Source organism: Danio aesculapii, chromosome 19 (assembly GCF_903798145.1).
Source record: "Danio aesculapii chromosome 19, fDanAes4.1, whole genome shotgun sequence".
Taxonomy (NCBI): domain Eukaryota; kingdom Metazoa; phylum Chordata; class Actinopteri; order Cypriniformes; family Danionidae; genus Danio; species Danio aesculapii.
In genome coordinates this window covers 1,432,429-1,447,759 of record NC_079453.1, presented here as the reverse complement: position 1 = coordinate 1,447,759, position 15,331 = coordinate 1,432,429, and the positions used below count along the sequence as shown (strand labels likewise).

General features: G+C 39.2%; 1 protein-coding gene across 1 annotated transcript in view; it reads right to left on the bottom strand.

The window, feature by feature from the left end:
- scrt1a (scratch family zinc finger 1a) overlaps window positions 1–1,785 on the bottom strand; it is a 3,756-nt gene extending 1,971 nt beyond the window's left edge. Inside the window, exons 1-2 of the mRNA XM_056479081.1 lie at window positions 1,133–1,785; window positions 1–640 (exon numbers count right to left, since the gene is read on the bottom strand). The exon at window positions 1–640 is cut by the window's left edge and continues 1,971 nt beyond it. Of these exons, the coding sequence (XP_056335056.1) occupies window positions 1–640; window positions 1,133–1,247 (755 nt within the window). The 5' untranslated portion in view covers window positions 1,248–1,785. The remainder of the gene's footprint in view (window positions 641–1,132) is intronic.
- Window positions 1,786–15,331: the final 13,546 nt, after the last annotated feature.

Sequence of the window (15,331 nt, the reverse complement as noted above, 5' to 3'; positions counted from 1 at the left end):
AAGGTCTTGTTGCATCTCTTGCACTTGTAGTGCTTAAAGGCCGAGTGTGTCTGCATGTGCGCCCGCAGGTTGGAGCGGTCAGCGAAGGCCTTCCCGCAGTGTGCGCATCCGAAGGGCTTCTCGCCTGTGTGCGAGCGCATGTGTCCCTGTAAAAGCCACGGCCTGCTGAAGGCCTTCCCGCATATGTCGCACTTGTGCTTGAGGTCGTGGGTCAACAGATGCATGGCCATGGCCGGCATGGAGACGTAAACCTTCCCGCAGGTCGGGCACTTCTTGGCCATTTTGCTGTCCAGGCTGCGGTGCGTCTGCTTGTGTCTGCTCAGGTTGGAAGACGTGGCGTAGGTCTTCCCGCACTCGTTGCACGTGTGCCTCTGGATTGTTCTAGGGCTGCTGATGGCTTTTCTCCTCGAGCGTCCATCCGTGATGAAAAAGGCGTCCACCGTGTAGCCCTCGCTGACCGCCGTGTCTCCGTTGATGTAGCCTGAGGAGATCTCCGACTGCGGGCTGTCCGGCTGGTCCGAGTCCGGCGCTCCGTAATCACTGTGGATGCTGTCGTAGATGGGTCCCGGAGAGGGCACTTTGATACCGCTGTCGCTCTCTCCATCATACGGGGCCGGGGTCATGTAGTCACTGATGTAGGCTTGGAAAGAAAACCACAGAGCCACAGTTATTCATTCATTTCTGCAAGAAATCAATAGCCCTCGTTTCAATTAGTGCTTGGCTTAGAATTGTGGAGGAATTAGGTCGAACGCACAAGAAATGACTCTCCAAAATAAGACAGCATGCATGAATCTTCTATAAACGGCTGCTTATGCAAGTGCGCGCGGGTTATGTAGAGCGTGAATAATAACATGAAACATGATCAAGCGTTGCGTTAATGCACAGCGCGCGTGGATAATTCCGTTCACTCTCGGTGAAAACGTCAAGGACTTGTTGCTAGCGCTGCGTTTTTCTACACCGAATGCGCCTTAAAGCGAGTCGAATGCGGGCTCGGAGGAGCGCAACACCTGAAATGTGCCGACTCGACAGAAACGCAGTGTGACCGCGGGTCAGCGCCGAGGTTACGATTAAAACCGTCAGACGTCAATAAGCATGCACATGCCCTTGCGTTTGAGCAATGTTAAATAATTACCTTTCTCGTGAAAGCGCAGGCTGATGTCTGCCCTGGATCTGCCATAGGAGCTCTCAAGATCAGAGGATGAGAAATCATCAAGCTTCACCTTTTTGACCAGGAAAGACCTTGGCATGTTTTACGCTGAAGGAGAAAACACTCGTCCGCCGGTCGAATCGTCTGCTTTCCTCATGCAAGTGCAACACTGGAGGACAAAAACGTCTTTCTTATTTTGTTGTTGTTGTTTTTGTGTGTGTGTGTGTGTGTGTGTCGTTCCTCTCCTCGGTAATGCCGAGACTCGGATGCCAGCGCAGGGTATCGGCAGACCCTGAATGCGTGTGTGTGTTGATGCAGCGCGACGCCGCGATGCTCTCGGCAGAAATGCAACTTCAGCACTGGACAGTTCCCGTTCGCGGCGGCGCGCGCTCAGCACTGGACAGCTCTGCTGTGCGCGCTCACTCTCTCTCTCTCTCTCTTCTCTCTCTCTCTCTTTCTTTCTTTAGTTCCTCCGGGACCCTCACCACGGTTTTATCTTCCAGGTACGGGCGTTAAGTTTAAACTAACTAGTCCTCTAGTTTCCGATGCTTCTGTACCCCTGAAGACACAGAAAGGACAGTGAAATCGCTGAGTGCGCGTCGCTCGCTCGCTTTATCTCCCAGCTGTTCCGTCTGAAGGCGTCGGGCTTTCTGAAGTCTGTTGATCAGCTGTTGGGATTTATATGGCTGCGATCAGGTGGGAAATGAAGATGGAAGTACTTAATTTAATCCATAAAAAATCTCCCGGGACCAACATTGAACTGGATGGCTTAATGACGCTGTTTGACGTTCACGCCTTCGTCGGAAATTTAACCAATGCCCGAAACAAGACACACTCAAGGGTTTATTTATATTCTAAACGTTCCTTGCATTTTCATTATACATACATATGAAAGATCTGTTCGTTTTTATCTATATGACTATTTTTCATAACAAAAAAATTGGAAGAAAATTTAGCTTTTCTTTATATTTGCAACATGTCGCTTTTGCCACGTTAGAAATCTGCCCTCCCGCGCCGCGTTTTCGCGCACCGCAATTGACGCAAACCACTAAATCAACTACTGGCAGTGGCCTCAGGCTTTCAGGTCATTCTTTTACATCACGGTCTATAAACCAATGGCTTTCTTTTCATGCAAATCACACGAATTGGGTACCAGAAGGTCCGTTTCCTCAATGATTCCAGTAGGAGCCATATGTCCGCAATTAACGCGGATCCTGGAGCTGCAGTACACACTGTTGTCTGACATCGTGTTCTCATTGTTCACTCCTTCAATGGGACGAATAAGGACGTCCCGTAGTAGGATTGTCATCTTCACAAACATTCAGACTCGGGGAGATGGCGTTATCCTTGCATTTGTGTCTGTTGCGACTACAGTTATTATTTCTCGTTCATTTTCACATGTAATCCTTTCACCAACTATGATGCACTCTCTGCGTTCTCCGGGCTGATAGATGATCTTTAAAGTACATGTCTGGGAGAGAGAAAACATTCTGTCAAATAGAGAGTTAATTGCACGGTGCCATTTAGAATAAATGAATAAACTTGAATGCATAATTATGCCAGAAGGCGATAGGAGTGGGCTTTACAGTTCAATGTAACACTACAGTCTTGTACATTTGGTAATTTCTAAAACATTTTTAAATCCACCAAATAAAAAAAGCAAACAAATCAACAACCTGTGGTTGAAATTTCAAGACAAAATGCAGCAATTATTATTACTGTTATTATAGACAAATTGTTATATTATATTCCTAATAATAATAATATAAATATTATAAAATATTATAATTGTAATGGACTTGTTTTTAAAGGACTAGCCTGTTTAAAATGAAACAATTCAATAACCTGTAGTTGCAATTTCAAAAAAACTTACAGAAAGTATTACTTTTATAACACAATAATAATATTAATATATTTATATAAAAACTTGTTCTTAGCTTAACGGACTAGCCTATTAAAATTAACTTAAAATAGCAGTGATTGTAGTTGCAATTTTAAGACAAAATGCAGTCATTGCTATTTTTGTGATACAATAATATTAATATACAAAAATATTAGAATTTTAATACACTATATATATATATATATATATATATATATATATATATATATATATATATATATATATATATATATTTTTTTTTTTTTTTTTTTTTTTTTTTTGGAATGACCTCAAATTACCTTTCAGTCGAAATTTGCATATTAATTAGGAAACTAAACAAACTAAACTAAACATATAGAAACTATAGGCCCAAAAGTCTTCCCCATCTAAGCAAGGGAGACATTATTTTTATTTACAATATTTCTTTGTCCATGCTTTTAACTTTCCATAAAATATGCATGCCAGTTAAAACAGCAAGGACCAATCAAAACAGTCTTCCTTTTGAAAAATCGGGTCTTATTTTTTAACAAGGGACAAAAAAGCTCTTGTTTTAAATGCGTGACCCGTAGGTTGATTTAACCGGAGTGTTCATGTGCATGCACGTGTGTGTAACAGTATCACCAGCCCGCAGTGTGTATGTAGGACACTGTTGCACAGCAGTTGACATTCCCAGCAGCCCACGGCGACCTGACGTGTTTATGGGAGAAGGACATCCGTGCACCGAGGCTTCTGGAGAACTGCTGACATCAGCTGGAAAAAAACACACAGGCGGAAATATTGAAGTCGGCCTCATTTGCATAATAATAGTCCACGGTGTGTTGAGACGCAGCGAACAAACGTCTCGTCGGAGTCCAAATCAAAAGAACTTCATTGACATTTAATTCTCACGTACGACGCTTCCAATGCGACCGATTCAGATCAGCACACAGGGCTCTCTTCTGGAGCAGGTTGTAAAGGACGCGTGGAAGGTCAAAGGGAGGATCTGCACTGTTTACTTCTGTGTTTGAACCTTAAAATGTACTCTTTGTTTGAGAGATGTGGCTTAAAGTGTTTCTGATCATAAGTGCATACATGCTTTGTGTGTGTGTGTGTGTGTGTGAGTTGGGGGGGTGGGGTGGTCAAACTTTTTCAACTTTTACATTTATAAAATAACAACCGAACATGCAGTTGAAGGCGAAATTGTTAGCTAAAAGCTGATTAATTCTTTAAAAAAAATCCCAAGTGATGTTTATTAAACACAATTTTAAACAAAATGCTTCAGTAACTCATTTTTAAACACTAATTTCCACGATGATCGTAGATAATAATTTGATAGTCGTTTTACAAGACACCAGTACTCACCTTATTGTGTAGTTTGAAGGCTTGACTATGTTAATTAGGCAGGTCATTTGACAACAGTGGTTTGTTCTGTAGCCAATCGAACTTGGCTACAAGTATATATATATATATATATATATATATATATATATATATATATATATATATATATATATATATATATATATATTTTTTTTTTTTTTTTATTAGTTTTTTTATGTAAAATAGTATAATATGAAAAAATAAATTATACACTACCTGACAAAAGTCTTGTCGTTGATTCCAGTTGTAAGAGCAACAAATAATAACTTGACTTCTAGTTGATCATTTGGAAATGTGTCACAAGTTGGATTTTTCTGCTGAATCATCTGTTGATCTGCATCCCAATCACCACCAATACTGCAGAAGACCTACTGCAACCCGCATGGACCCAAGATTCTCACAGAAATCAAGTGTGGTGAAGGAGAAATCATGGTTTGGAGTTTCATCATTCAGTATGGGGGCGTGCGGGAGATCTGCAGAGTGGATGATCAACATCAACAGCCTGAGGTATCAAGACATTTGTGCAGCGTATTACATTACAAACCACAGGAGAGGGACAATTCTCCAGCAGGATAGCGCTCCTTCTCATACTTCAGCCTCCACATCAAAGCTCCTGAAAGCAAAGAAGGTGAAGGTGCTCCAGGATTGGCCAGCCCAGTCACCAGACATGAACATTATTGAGCATGTCTGGGGTAAGATGGAGGAGGCGTTGAAGATGAATCCAAAGAATCTTGATGAACTCTGGGAGTCCTGCAAGAAGGCTTTCTTTGCCATTCCAGATGACTTTATTAATCAGTGATTTGAGTCATTGCAGAGATGTATGGATGCATTTTGGTAAAATTAGCGTAATCTAGACGCCTTTGCCTTTCATATAAGCCACTTCTGATACCAAACGATCAACTGGAAGTCAAGTTATTATTTGTTGTTCCTAAAACTTGGACAGGCCACAAGACTTTTGTCAGGTAGTGTATTTAAAATGAATTAGGAAATAAATTCATTATTAAAAAATACTGGGAAAATTTCCTTGCTCAGTGTTTAGTTCTGTAGCCAATCAGAAAAAAAACATATTAATAATTCAGACCTGAAATATTGTGTTTACTTCTGTATTTTAACCTTAAAATATCACAGCTGACAGAGTATCCGCTAAGTAAAACATGTGCTGGATAAGTTGGTGGTTCATTCTGCTGTGGCGACTCCTGATGAATAAAGGAGCTAATCCGAATGAAAACAAATGAATGTTTATTAAACACAATTTTAAATGTAATAGTTTTAATAACTAATTTTTAATAACTAATTTCCATGATGACAGCACATAATATTAGACTAGATATTTTTCAAGATACTAGTATTCAGCTTAAATTGGAATACAAATACTATACTAGGTTAATTAGGTTAATTATGTTAATTAGGCAAGTCATTGGACAACAGTCGTTCTGTAAACAATTGAAAAAAATAAATCTTCATAAAGACTCCTACACACCGGGACGCTTTTCGTTTGCGTTTATCTTCAGCGTTTTACGAGAGATTTCCTGATTCAAACCCAAGCGATTTTGACTGGCGTCGAGCAGAAGAGTATGCAAAATCACTCCTTGACGTTAGATGGCGCTACACAACTTTGAGCTTCTGACACCCGCTTGTAACACAGAAGAGGAAGACAAAGTTGACACGCTTGTTGTTATGGATGGTTCAAGCTGCAGCTCTAGCGATGAAGAAATGATTATTGTTCACCAATGCAAGAAGCAGCTCCACATTTATATCGTCGTTTCTTTAAATATGAGGCCTTTTCGCCTGGCGTTTTGTGCGTTGGTGTGCACGATCACATTAGCGCCCTTTATTTAGTCACGAGGCATTAAATGTCGACGGAAAACGCGAGCAAAAAACGTCTCGGTGTGCACGGGCCTTAATACTGACCTTAGTTTAAAAAAAAGCTTTCGTTTCAGGTAAATAAAAAAAAACTATTAAAAAATAATTACTTAAAATGAATAAATTAGGACAAAATACTGAACATATACATGCTTCATTAAACAACACAAAATATTAAGAAAAAGAATTACATTTTCTTTTTGGCTTAGTCCCTTTATTAATCTGGGGTCGCCACAGCGGAATGAACCGCCAACTTATCCAGCATATGTTTTACGCAGCGGAAGCCTTTCCAGCTGCAAACCATCACTGGGAAACATCCATACACTGACATTCACACACACACACTACGAACAATTTAGCCTACCCAATTCACCTGTACCGCATGTCTGGAGCAGTGTTTCCCAACCCTGTTCCTGAAGGCACACCAACAGTACGTCTTTTGGATGTCTCCCTTATCTGACCCATTCATTTCAGGGTTTCAAGTCTCTTCTAATGTTCTGATGATTTGATTCAGGTGTATTTGAATAGGGAGAGATGGAAAATGTGTACTGTTGGTGTGCCTTCAGGAACAGGGTTGGGAAACACTGGTCTGGAGCACCCGGAGGAAACCCACGCGAACACAGAGAGAACATGCAAACTCCACTCAGACTCCACTCTGACCCAGCCGAGGCTCGAACCAGCGACCTTCTTGCTGTGAGGCGATCGAGCTACCCACTGCGCCACCGTGCTGCCCGAATTACATTTTTAAAAAGGTTTAATTTTATATTAATATTTAATTTATTTCGTTAATAAAAAAAATGCAAGCTGTCCCTTAGAAGTCAACTTTGAACTTAAAAGAAAACGTATGTAATTATTAGGCAGGTAATTAAATGTGTGGATCTTTTTTTTTGGTCTAATTAAAGACCCTAAATGACACCGTAGTCAGATTTAACAAACAATTTGCTAGCCAACAAGATGCAAACATCATCTAAATGATCAGTTAAAAGTGCTTGCAAACTGCTGTTATGAAGAGTGTGCATCTAATTGCATATGCATGCTAGTTACAGGCTAGCAGTGCATAAGGTTAAAACATCTCAATTGCACAATTAAAATAATTGATGCAAACTTGTGTCCTTCTAAACCTGTATATATGATTTCAAAGCATTTGAAAGAAGTGATATGAAGGTTTAAACTGATGACAGACTTAAGCTTTCACATTATAAAGCTCCAGACTGCAAATAAATGCATGCTGAATTAATTTAACTTGTTTTATTCCAGTCTCAAATATGATTTAATTTGACAGAATAAACCCGACTTTGTCATTTTCAGGAGTCAGAACGGGTAGAAGAAGCTATATAAGGTCACACCTGCAATATTTGGCACTTTTCTTTCCAGAGTGAAAGAACATCAGATGGATGGATGAAGCCATCATATACCGCTGAAAAGCTGACAAGAGGAAAAAAATAAGGTTAAACTCATAGCTTCAGACGATACAGGAAAATGTCAGAATCCATTTCCACAGTCATGCGTTCATACAATCACAAGTTATTGCACCATCTATCTCTCTTACTGAAGCGATCATGCACACACGCACACACACACACACACTCTTGTTCTCGTGAGGGTGTGTCGACGGAGACCTGATGCCCCTTTGCATCTGCTGCAGCAGGACAGTGACATTGACAGACAGATTCAGGCTTAGCAGCTGCTCTCTCTCTCTCTCTCTCTCTCTCTCTCTCTCTCTCTCTCTCTTTCTCTCTTTCTCTTTCTGTCTTTCTCTCGTTCTTACTGAGAACAGGATCATATAGAAAATCTGCAATAAAAGGATACGCTCAGCATTTTGCTTATTTAGACAATCTGTTCAGCAGAAAACTCATAGATAGATAGATAGATAGATAGATATGTGATGGATGGATGGATAGAAAATATATATGGAGTGAGGAAGGGCAGAAGGGATAGATGGATGGATGATTGAATGGATGGATGGATGGGAGGATGGATGGATAGACCGACAATGGAGGACGGAAGGAAGGACAGTAGGGATGGATGGATGGACAGACAATATGGATGGATGGATGGATGGATGGATAGACAGACAATAAGGATGGATGGTTGGATGATTGGATGGATGGGTAGACAATATGGATTATTGGATGGATGGATAGACGGACAATATGGATGGATAGATGGATGAATGGAAAATATATATGGAGAGAGGAAGGGCAGGAGGGATAGATGGATGGATGATTGAATGGATGGGAGGATGGATGGATAGGCCGGCAATGGAGGAAGGAAGGGCGGTAGGGATGGATAGATGGACAGACAATTTGGACGGATGGATGGATAGACAATAAGGATGGATGGATGGTTGGATGGATGGGTAGACAATATGGATTATTGGATGGATGGATGCATGGTGGATGATTGGATGGATGGATGATTGGATTGATAAATGGATGGATGGATAGGCAGACAATATGGATGGATGGATGGACAGACAATAAAGATGGATGATTGGATTGATAAATGGATGGATGGATAGGCAGACAATACGGATGGATGGATGTGCGGATGGATGGACAGACAATAAAGCTGAATAGACAATATGGATGGATGGAGGATTATTGGAGGGATGGATGATATATGTGGATGGATGTATTAATGGATAGACACTTTGGATGGATGGATGGATGGATGGATAGAGAGACAATATGGATGGATGGATGGATGGATGAGTAGACAGACAATATGGATGGATGGATGATTGCATGGATACACGGATGGATGGATGGATGGTTGGATGGATAGACAGACAATATGGATGGATGGATGGATGGATAGACAGACAATATGGATGGATGGATGGATGGATGGATGGATAGACAGACAATATGGATGGATGGATGGATAGACAGACAATATGGATGGATGGATGAATAGACAGACAATATGGATGGATGGATGGATAGACAGACAATATGGATGGATGGATGGATAGACAGACAATATGGATGAAAGGAGGGATGGATGGATGAAATAATGAATAGTAAACAGAATAATTAGCATAATTAGAACAGTGTTATATGTAAAATAAGGGAATAATCAGATGAAGTTGATTATGAAGGAACAGAAACACTGATGAGCACCGAGAGCCTGAAGCTGCGACACTAAAGCAGAGGAAATGATTGTGCTTTCCCAGTTTCAGAGAACATTGGGATTTATTCGGGGTTATGAGAAACTCAGAGATTGTGTGTATTGCAGCAAGTGCACAATAAGCCCATTACAGGAACGTTATTGGTACAGTAATTGTCTGTTGAAAAAAATACAATGCACACTCCACTTCTGCAAGAATAACAGAGGGGAAAAGAAAGAAGGAAATGCTTAGCCATCAAGATTTTAGCTCCATTTTAAAATAAGTCAAGCCAAATTCAGACATAGTGCTGTTATTATGGAGCAAACATGTTATGAATATAGCACAATTGCTTCATAAAAGTTTGCTTATGGCTGTGGAGAATACAGCAGATCCTGGAGCAGTGTATATCCCAAAAAAAAAAGCGTCCGTCAGCGATCTGACACACTGAAGTGATCGGACGGATCATCAAAACTTATAAAGACCTCAGAAGAGGCTTTGTCTTTTCAGTAGATGCCAGACTTCTGAATCATTCTGCTGAATGCAGCGTTTTCTCTGGTGACTCAGTGCAGGCACGGCAAGACCATTTGTGCAACATAAGAAAAAAAAATCATGCTTTCGTAAATGATGATGTGTCATGCTTTTCAGTCCATTTTTAAAATAAATACAAACTACACTCACCGGCCACTTTATTAGGTACACCTTACTAGTACCGGGTTGGACCCCTTTTGCCTTAATCCTTCATGGCAGAGATTCAACAAGCTTCTGGAAATATTCCTCAGAGATTTTGCTCCATATTGACATGATAGCATCACACAGTTGCTGCAGATTTGTTGGCTGCACATCCATTATGACAATCTCCTGTTCCACCACATCCCAAAGGTGCTCTATTGAATTGAGATCTGGGGACTGTGGAGGCCACTTGAGTACAGTGAACTCATTGTCATGTTCAAGAAACCAGTCTGAGATGATTGAGCTTTATGACATGGTGCGTTATCCTGCTGCCATCAGAAGATGGAGACACTGTGGTCATAAAGGGATGGACATGGTCAGCAACAATACTCAGGTAGGCTGTGGTGTTGACATGATACTCAATTGGTACTAATGAGCCCAAAGTGTGCCAAGAAAATCTCCCCCACACCATTACACCACCACCACCAGCCTGAACCGCTGATACAAGGCAGGATGGATCCATGCTTTCATGTTGTTGACGGCAAATTCTGACAATTTCTGAATGTGTCAGCAGAAATGGAGACTCATCAGACCAGGCGACGTTTCTCCAATCTTCTATTGTCCAGTTTTGGTGAGCCTGTGTGAATTGTAGCCTCAGTTTCCTGTTCTTAGCTGACAGGAGCGGCACCCGGTGTGGTCTTCTGCTGCTGTAGCCCATCCGCCTCAAGGTTGGACGTGTTGTGTGTTCAGAGATGCTCTTCTGCAGACCTCGGTTGTAACGAGTGCTTATTTGAGTTACTGTTGCCTTTCTATCAGCTGAAACCAGTCTGGCCATTCTCCTCTGAGCTCTGGCAACAACAAGGCATTTGCGCCCACAGAACTGCCACTCACTGGATATTTTCTTATTTTCGGACCCTAGAGATGGTTGTGCGTGAAAATCCCAGTAGATCAGCAGTTTCTGAAATACTCAGAGCAGCCCGTCTGGCACCAACAACCATGCCACGTTCAAAGTCACTTAAATCCCATTTCTTCCCCATTCTGATGCTCAGTTTGAACTGCAGCAGATCGTCTTGACCATGTCTACATGTCTTGGCTGATTAGAAATTTGCTTTAACGAGCAGTTGGACGGGTGTACCTAATAAAGTGGCCGGTGCTTGTATACATTACATACACATCTTCTATCATTCTCAAGTGTGAACTAAAAAATTGTGTTCACCGTTATGAGATAAATATTGAGATAATTGTCAAAATTATGACGAGTCTTTTCTTATAGATTTGACTTTTCGCCTCATGATTAACAGTATTTCATAAAATTTGACCTTTTTTAGAACTGACTTGTGTCTTTTAATCATTAATAATCATATTTATCACCAAGCGCGGCACGGTAGCTCAGTGGTTAGCACTGTGACCTCACAGCAAGAAGGTCGCAGGTTCGAGTCCCGGCTGGGTCAGTTGGCATTTCAGTGTGGAGTTTGCATGTTCTCCCGTGTTGGCGTGGGTTTCCTCTGGGTGCTCCGGTTTCCTTAACAGTCCAAACACATGCGCTATAGGGGAACTGATGAACTAAATTGGCTCTAGTGTATGAGTATGTGTGTGAAAGAGTGTGTATGGGTGTTTCCCAGTACTGGGTTGCAGCTAGAAGGGCATCCACTGCGTAAAACATATGCAGGAATAGTTGGCGGTTCATTCCACTTCATTTGCTTTTTGTGTAAACACAAAAATCTTGTCAATTTCTTTCTATTTTTAATGTTTATTAAGAACTATTAGACTTGTGAAATCCAGTAGGGACTGGATAATATAATTACTGTGAATTCTATGTGTCATAAATGGCCATCTATGCTCCTCTCATTACAATAAAAAACTTGTAAAATTATAGCTATTAAAATTATAGCAATAAAATTATATATAATCAACTAAATTGTGCGCTTATTTATTTATTTATTTACTTATTTATTTATTTACTTGTTTGTTTGTGTGTTGTAGCGATGTGCAGCTAGTAAACATCAGTGTGTAACTCGTCCGCCAGCGTTTTGCACTTGCACTCTTCTACAAAGTCATCAGATTTAACGATTCAGGCAATGGAACAAATGAAATCAATTAAATCGAGCATCCGCGCTCTAATGCAAAGCAGGAGAAAACAGGTGCTGCATGTGTAGAAGCGGCTTCAAACAGCCTGCAGGCCTTTCATTTCCTCTGCTACTCCTTAATAGAGAGTTTAAACCCTTATATATCCTCACAGGAGCGTCCGCCCGCCATCCGACGCTTCGCTGAAGATTGGAGATCCTCAGAGGACGACCTTTGACCTGCAACACCCCCCGCCGACCCTCTCCGCTCCAGTGGTCATTACAGAGGAGGGTCTGCGGCCTCACACATGGGGTTTCTCTTGAGAAAATCAGCTATCAGTCTAATCTGTGTGGCTCAGGAGGCTTGAGAGACATTAATCTTATTTGTCATAACCGGTCTCCGGGGAACAGACCCCACCGGGAGGGGAATTGGGGGCCCGCACCCGAAAAAAAAAAAAAAGCCCATATCGCACCCGCACAGTCCCTCAAGCTAATTAGATGTGAGGGTTCAAGAAGCTGTCACGAGGACAAAGAAATAAATTTAATAAACATAATAATTAAAGAAATCGAGAGCATGCAGTTATAACTTTAAAATATATAATTAATATAAATTAAAAGCAAATGCATTCAATTGAAGTCTAAATTATTAGCTCTCCATTATTAGTAGTTTTTAAACATGATGTTGAACAGATTCAGGAATTTCTCACAGTATTTCCTCTAATATTTTTTCTTCTGAAGAAAGTCTTATTTATTGTATTTCGGCTAGAATTAAAGCAGTTTTTAATTGTTTTAAACCCATTTTCAGGTCAATATTATTAGCCCGCTTAAGCAATATTAGTTTTGGATTGTCTCCAGAATAAATCAATGTTATACAATGACTTACTAATTACCCTAACTTTACCCTAAACTTTAAAGGCTTACTCTGAGTGAAGTTTAATTTTAAACTAATTTCGAGAGGAGCATGTGCTCATGAATTACTCAGCTGGTCCACATTAGCTAATCATGATCCTCCAATCAAAGGATCCCAAGTCACTATATATATCCTCATTTCCTCTACAACTATCTCCGTCTGGAAGAAACCCCCCTCCTCTCCTTCTTCCACCTTTATCCAGAAAGGGTGGCACGGTGGCCCAGTGACTAGCACTGTTGCCTCACAGAAAGAATACCAATGGCGTTGGGTCTTCACTAGGCCATCTGGTGTTTCTGTACGGAGTTTGCATGTTCTCTGCCCGTGTCCGCGTGGGTTTCCGCCTGGTAACCCAGTTTCCTCCCACCATCCAAATGTGCTCTATATTATAGATAAAATAAGCCTAAATCTTTTTTCTAATGTCTTACTCTCAGGAAGTTCACCTTGGCCTCAGCAGCGGGGGAGTTTCAGATCGACCTGAGCTCAGTCTCCCCTCGCCCTGTGAAAGGAGTGAGCCCTGGGCTCGAGGATCCCTTGAGCTCAAGGCTCTCTCCCGGGACAGCACGCCAAACAAGCTACGTATAAATCGTGAGCTAAGTGTGAACTCTTGAAAAAGACTTTAAATGTCACTGTAAGCTGAATACTAGTGTCTTGAAGAATATCTAGTCTAATATTATGTGCTGTCATCATGATGAAGAGAAAAGAAATCAGTTATTAGAAATGAGTTATTAAAAATATTATGATTAGAAATGTGTTGAAAACTAAATTGAAAATATAATAAAAACTGTATACTGTATTTATATGGATACACCTTAATAAAGAGGGAATTTTTGGTGATATTAACGTCCTGTTTGTGGCACATTAGTATATGTGAGGGCGCAAACTTTTCAAGATGGGTGGTGACCATAATAGCCATTTTAAAGTCGACCATCTTGGATCCAACTTTTGTTTTTTTAATAAGAAGAGGGTCATGTGACACATCAAACATATTGGGAATTTCACAATAAAAACAATGGTGTGCTTGATTTTAACATGACTTTATTCTTTCATGAGCCCCCTCACATATACTAATGTGCCACAAATAGGACGTTAACATCCCCAACTATTCCCATTTTATTAAGGTGTATCCATATAAATGGCCCACCCTGTATAATAAACTTCAACTGTAAATATGTTTTTAGATACGTTTTTGTTCACTTTTCCTAATAAAAAACTAATTTAGTGATGCAAACTGGTTTTGTGCAGTGAAATATTGCCAGCGGAGAAGATAAAACTTAAGAAAGAAACAAACAAATATAATAGAATAACGTTTCAAAACCTTTGAGTGTTAGATTTACTTGTTTCAAACCTTCAATGGAGAAGATAAAACTAAAGAATCAAACTGAAAAAACATTTCAGTGTATGAGTTTAAGGATATTAAAGGAATAGTTCACAAAAAATTAAAAATCATTGTTTATCTTAATTCAAACCTTCATGAGTTTCTTTCTTCCGTATAAATAAAATATATAACTTTAAATATAACTTAACTTTAAAATATAGAACTTTAAAAACCTTAAAAGCAAATAAATATGTGTAAATATGCATTAATTATATATTTATTATTATTAATTATATAATTATAAATTTAATTATATATATATATATATATATATATATATATATATATATTATATATATATATATATATATATATATATATATATATATATATATATATATATATATACATATAAGCAATAAATATGATTTGAGATACATTTTTGTTCACTATTTTCAATAAAAGCAATCATGCAAACTGGTTTTGTGTACTAAAATATTGCCAGTGGAGAAGATAAAACTAAACAAACAAACAAACAACGTTTACTCACTCTTAACTTGTTTCAAACCTTAATGCGGTACTTTCTTCTGTATAAATAAAATATATAACTTTAAATATAATGTAACTTTAAAATATAGAACTTAAAAAACATTAAAAGCAAATAAATATGTGTAAATATGCATTAATTATATATTTATTATTATTAATTATATAATTATAAATGTAATTATATATATATATATATATATATATATATATATATATATATATATATATATATATATATATATACACATATATATATATATATATATATACACATATAAGCAATAAATATGCTTTGAGATAAGTTTTTGTTCACTATTTCCAATAAAAGCAATCATGCAAACTGGTTTTGTGTACTAAAATATTGCCAGTGGAGAAGATAAAACTAAACAAACAAACAAACAAACATTTCAGTGTTTGATTTTAGTGTCATTAAAGGGATAGATTGCCCAAAAATGTAAATTC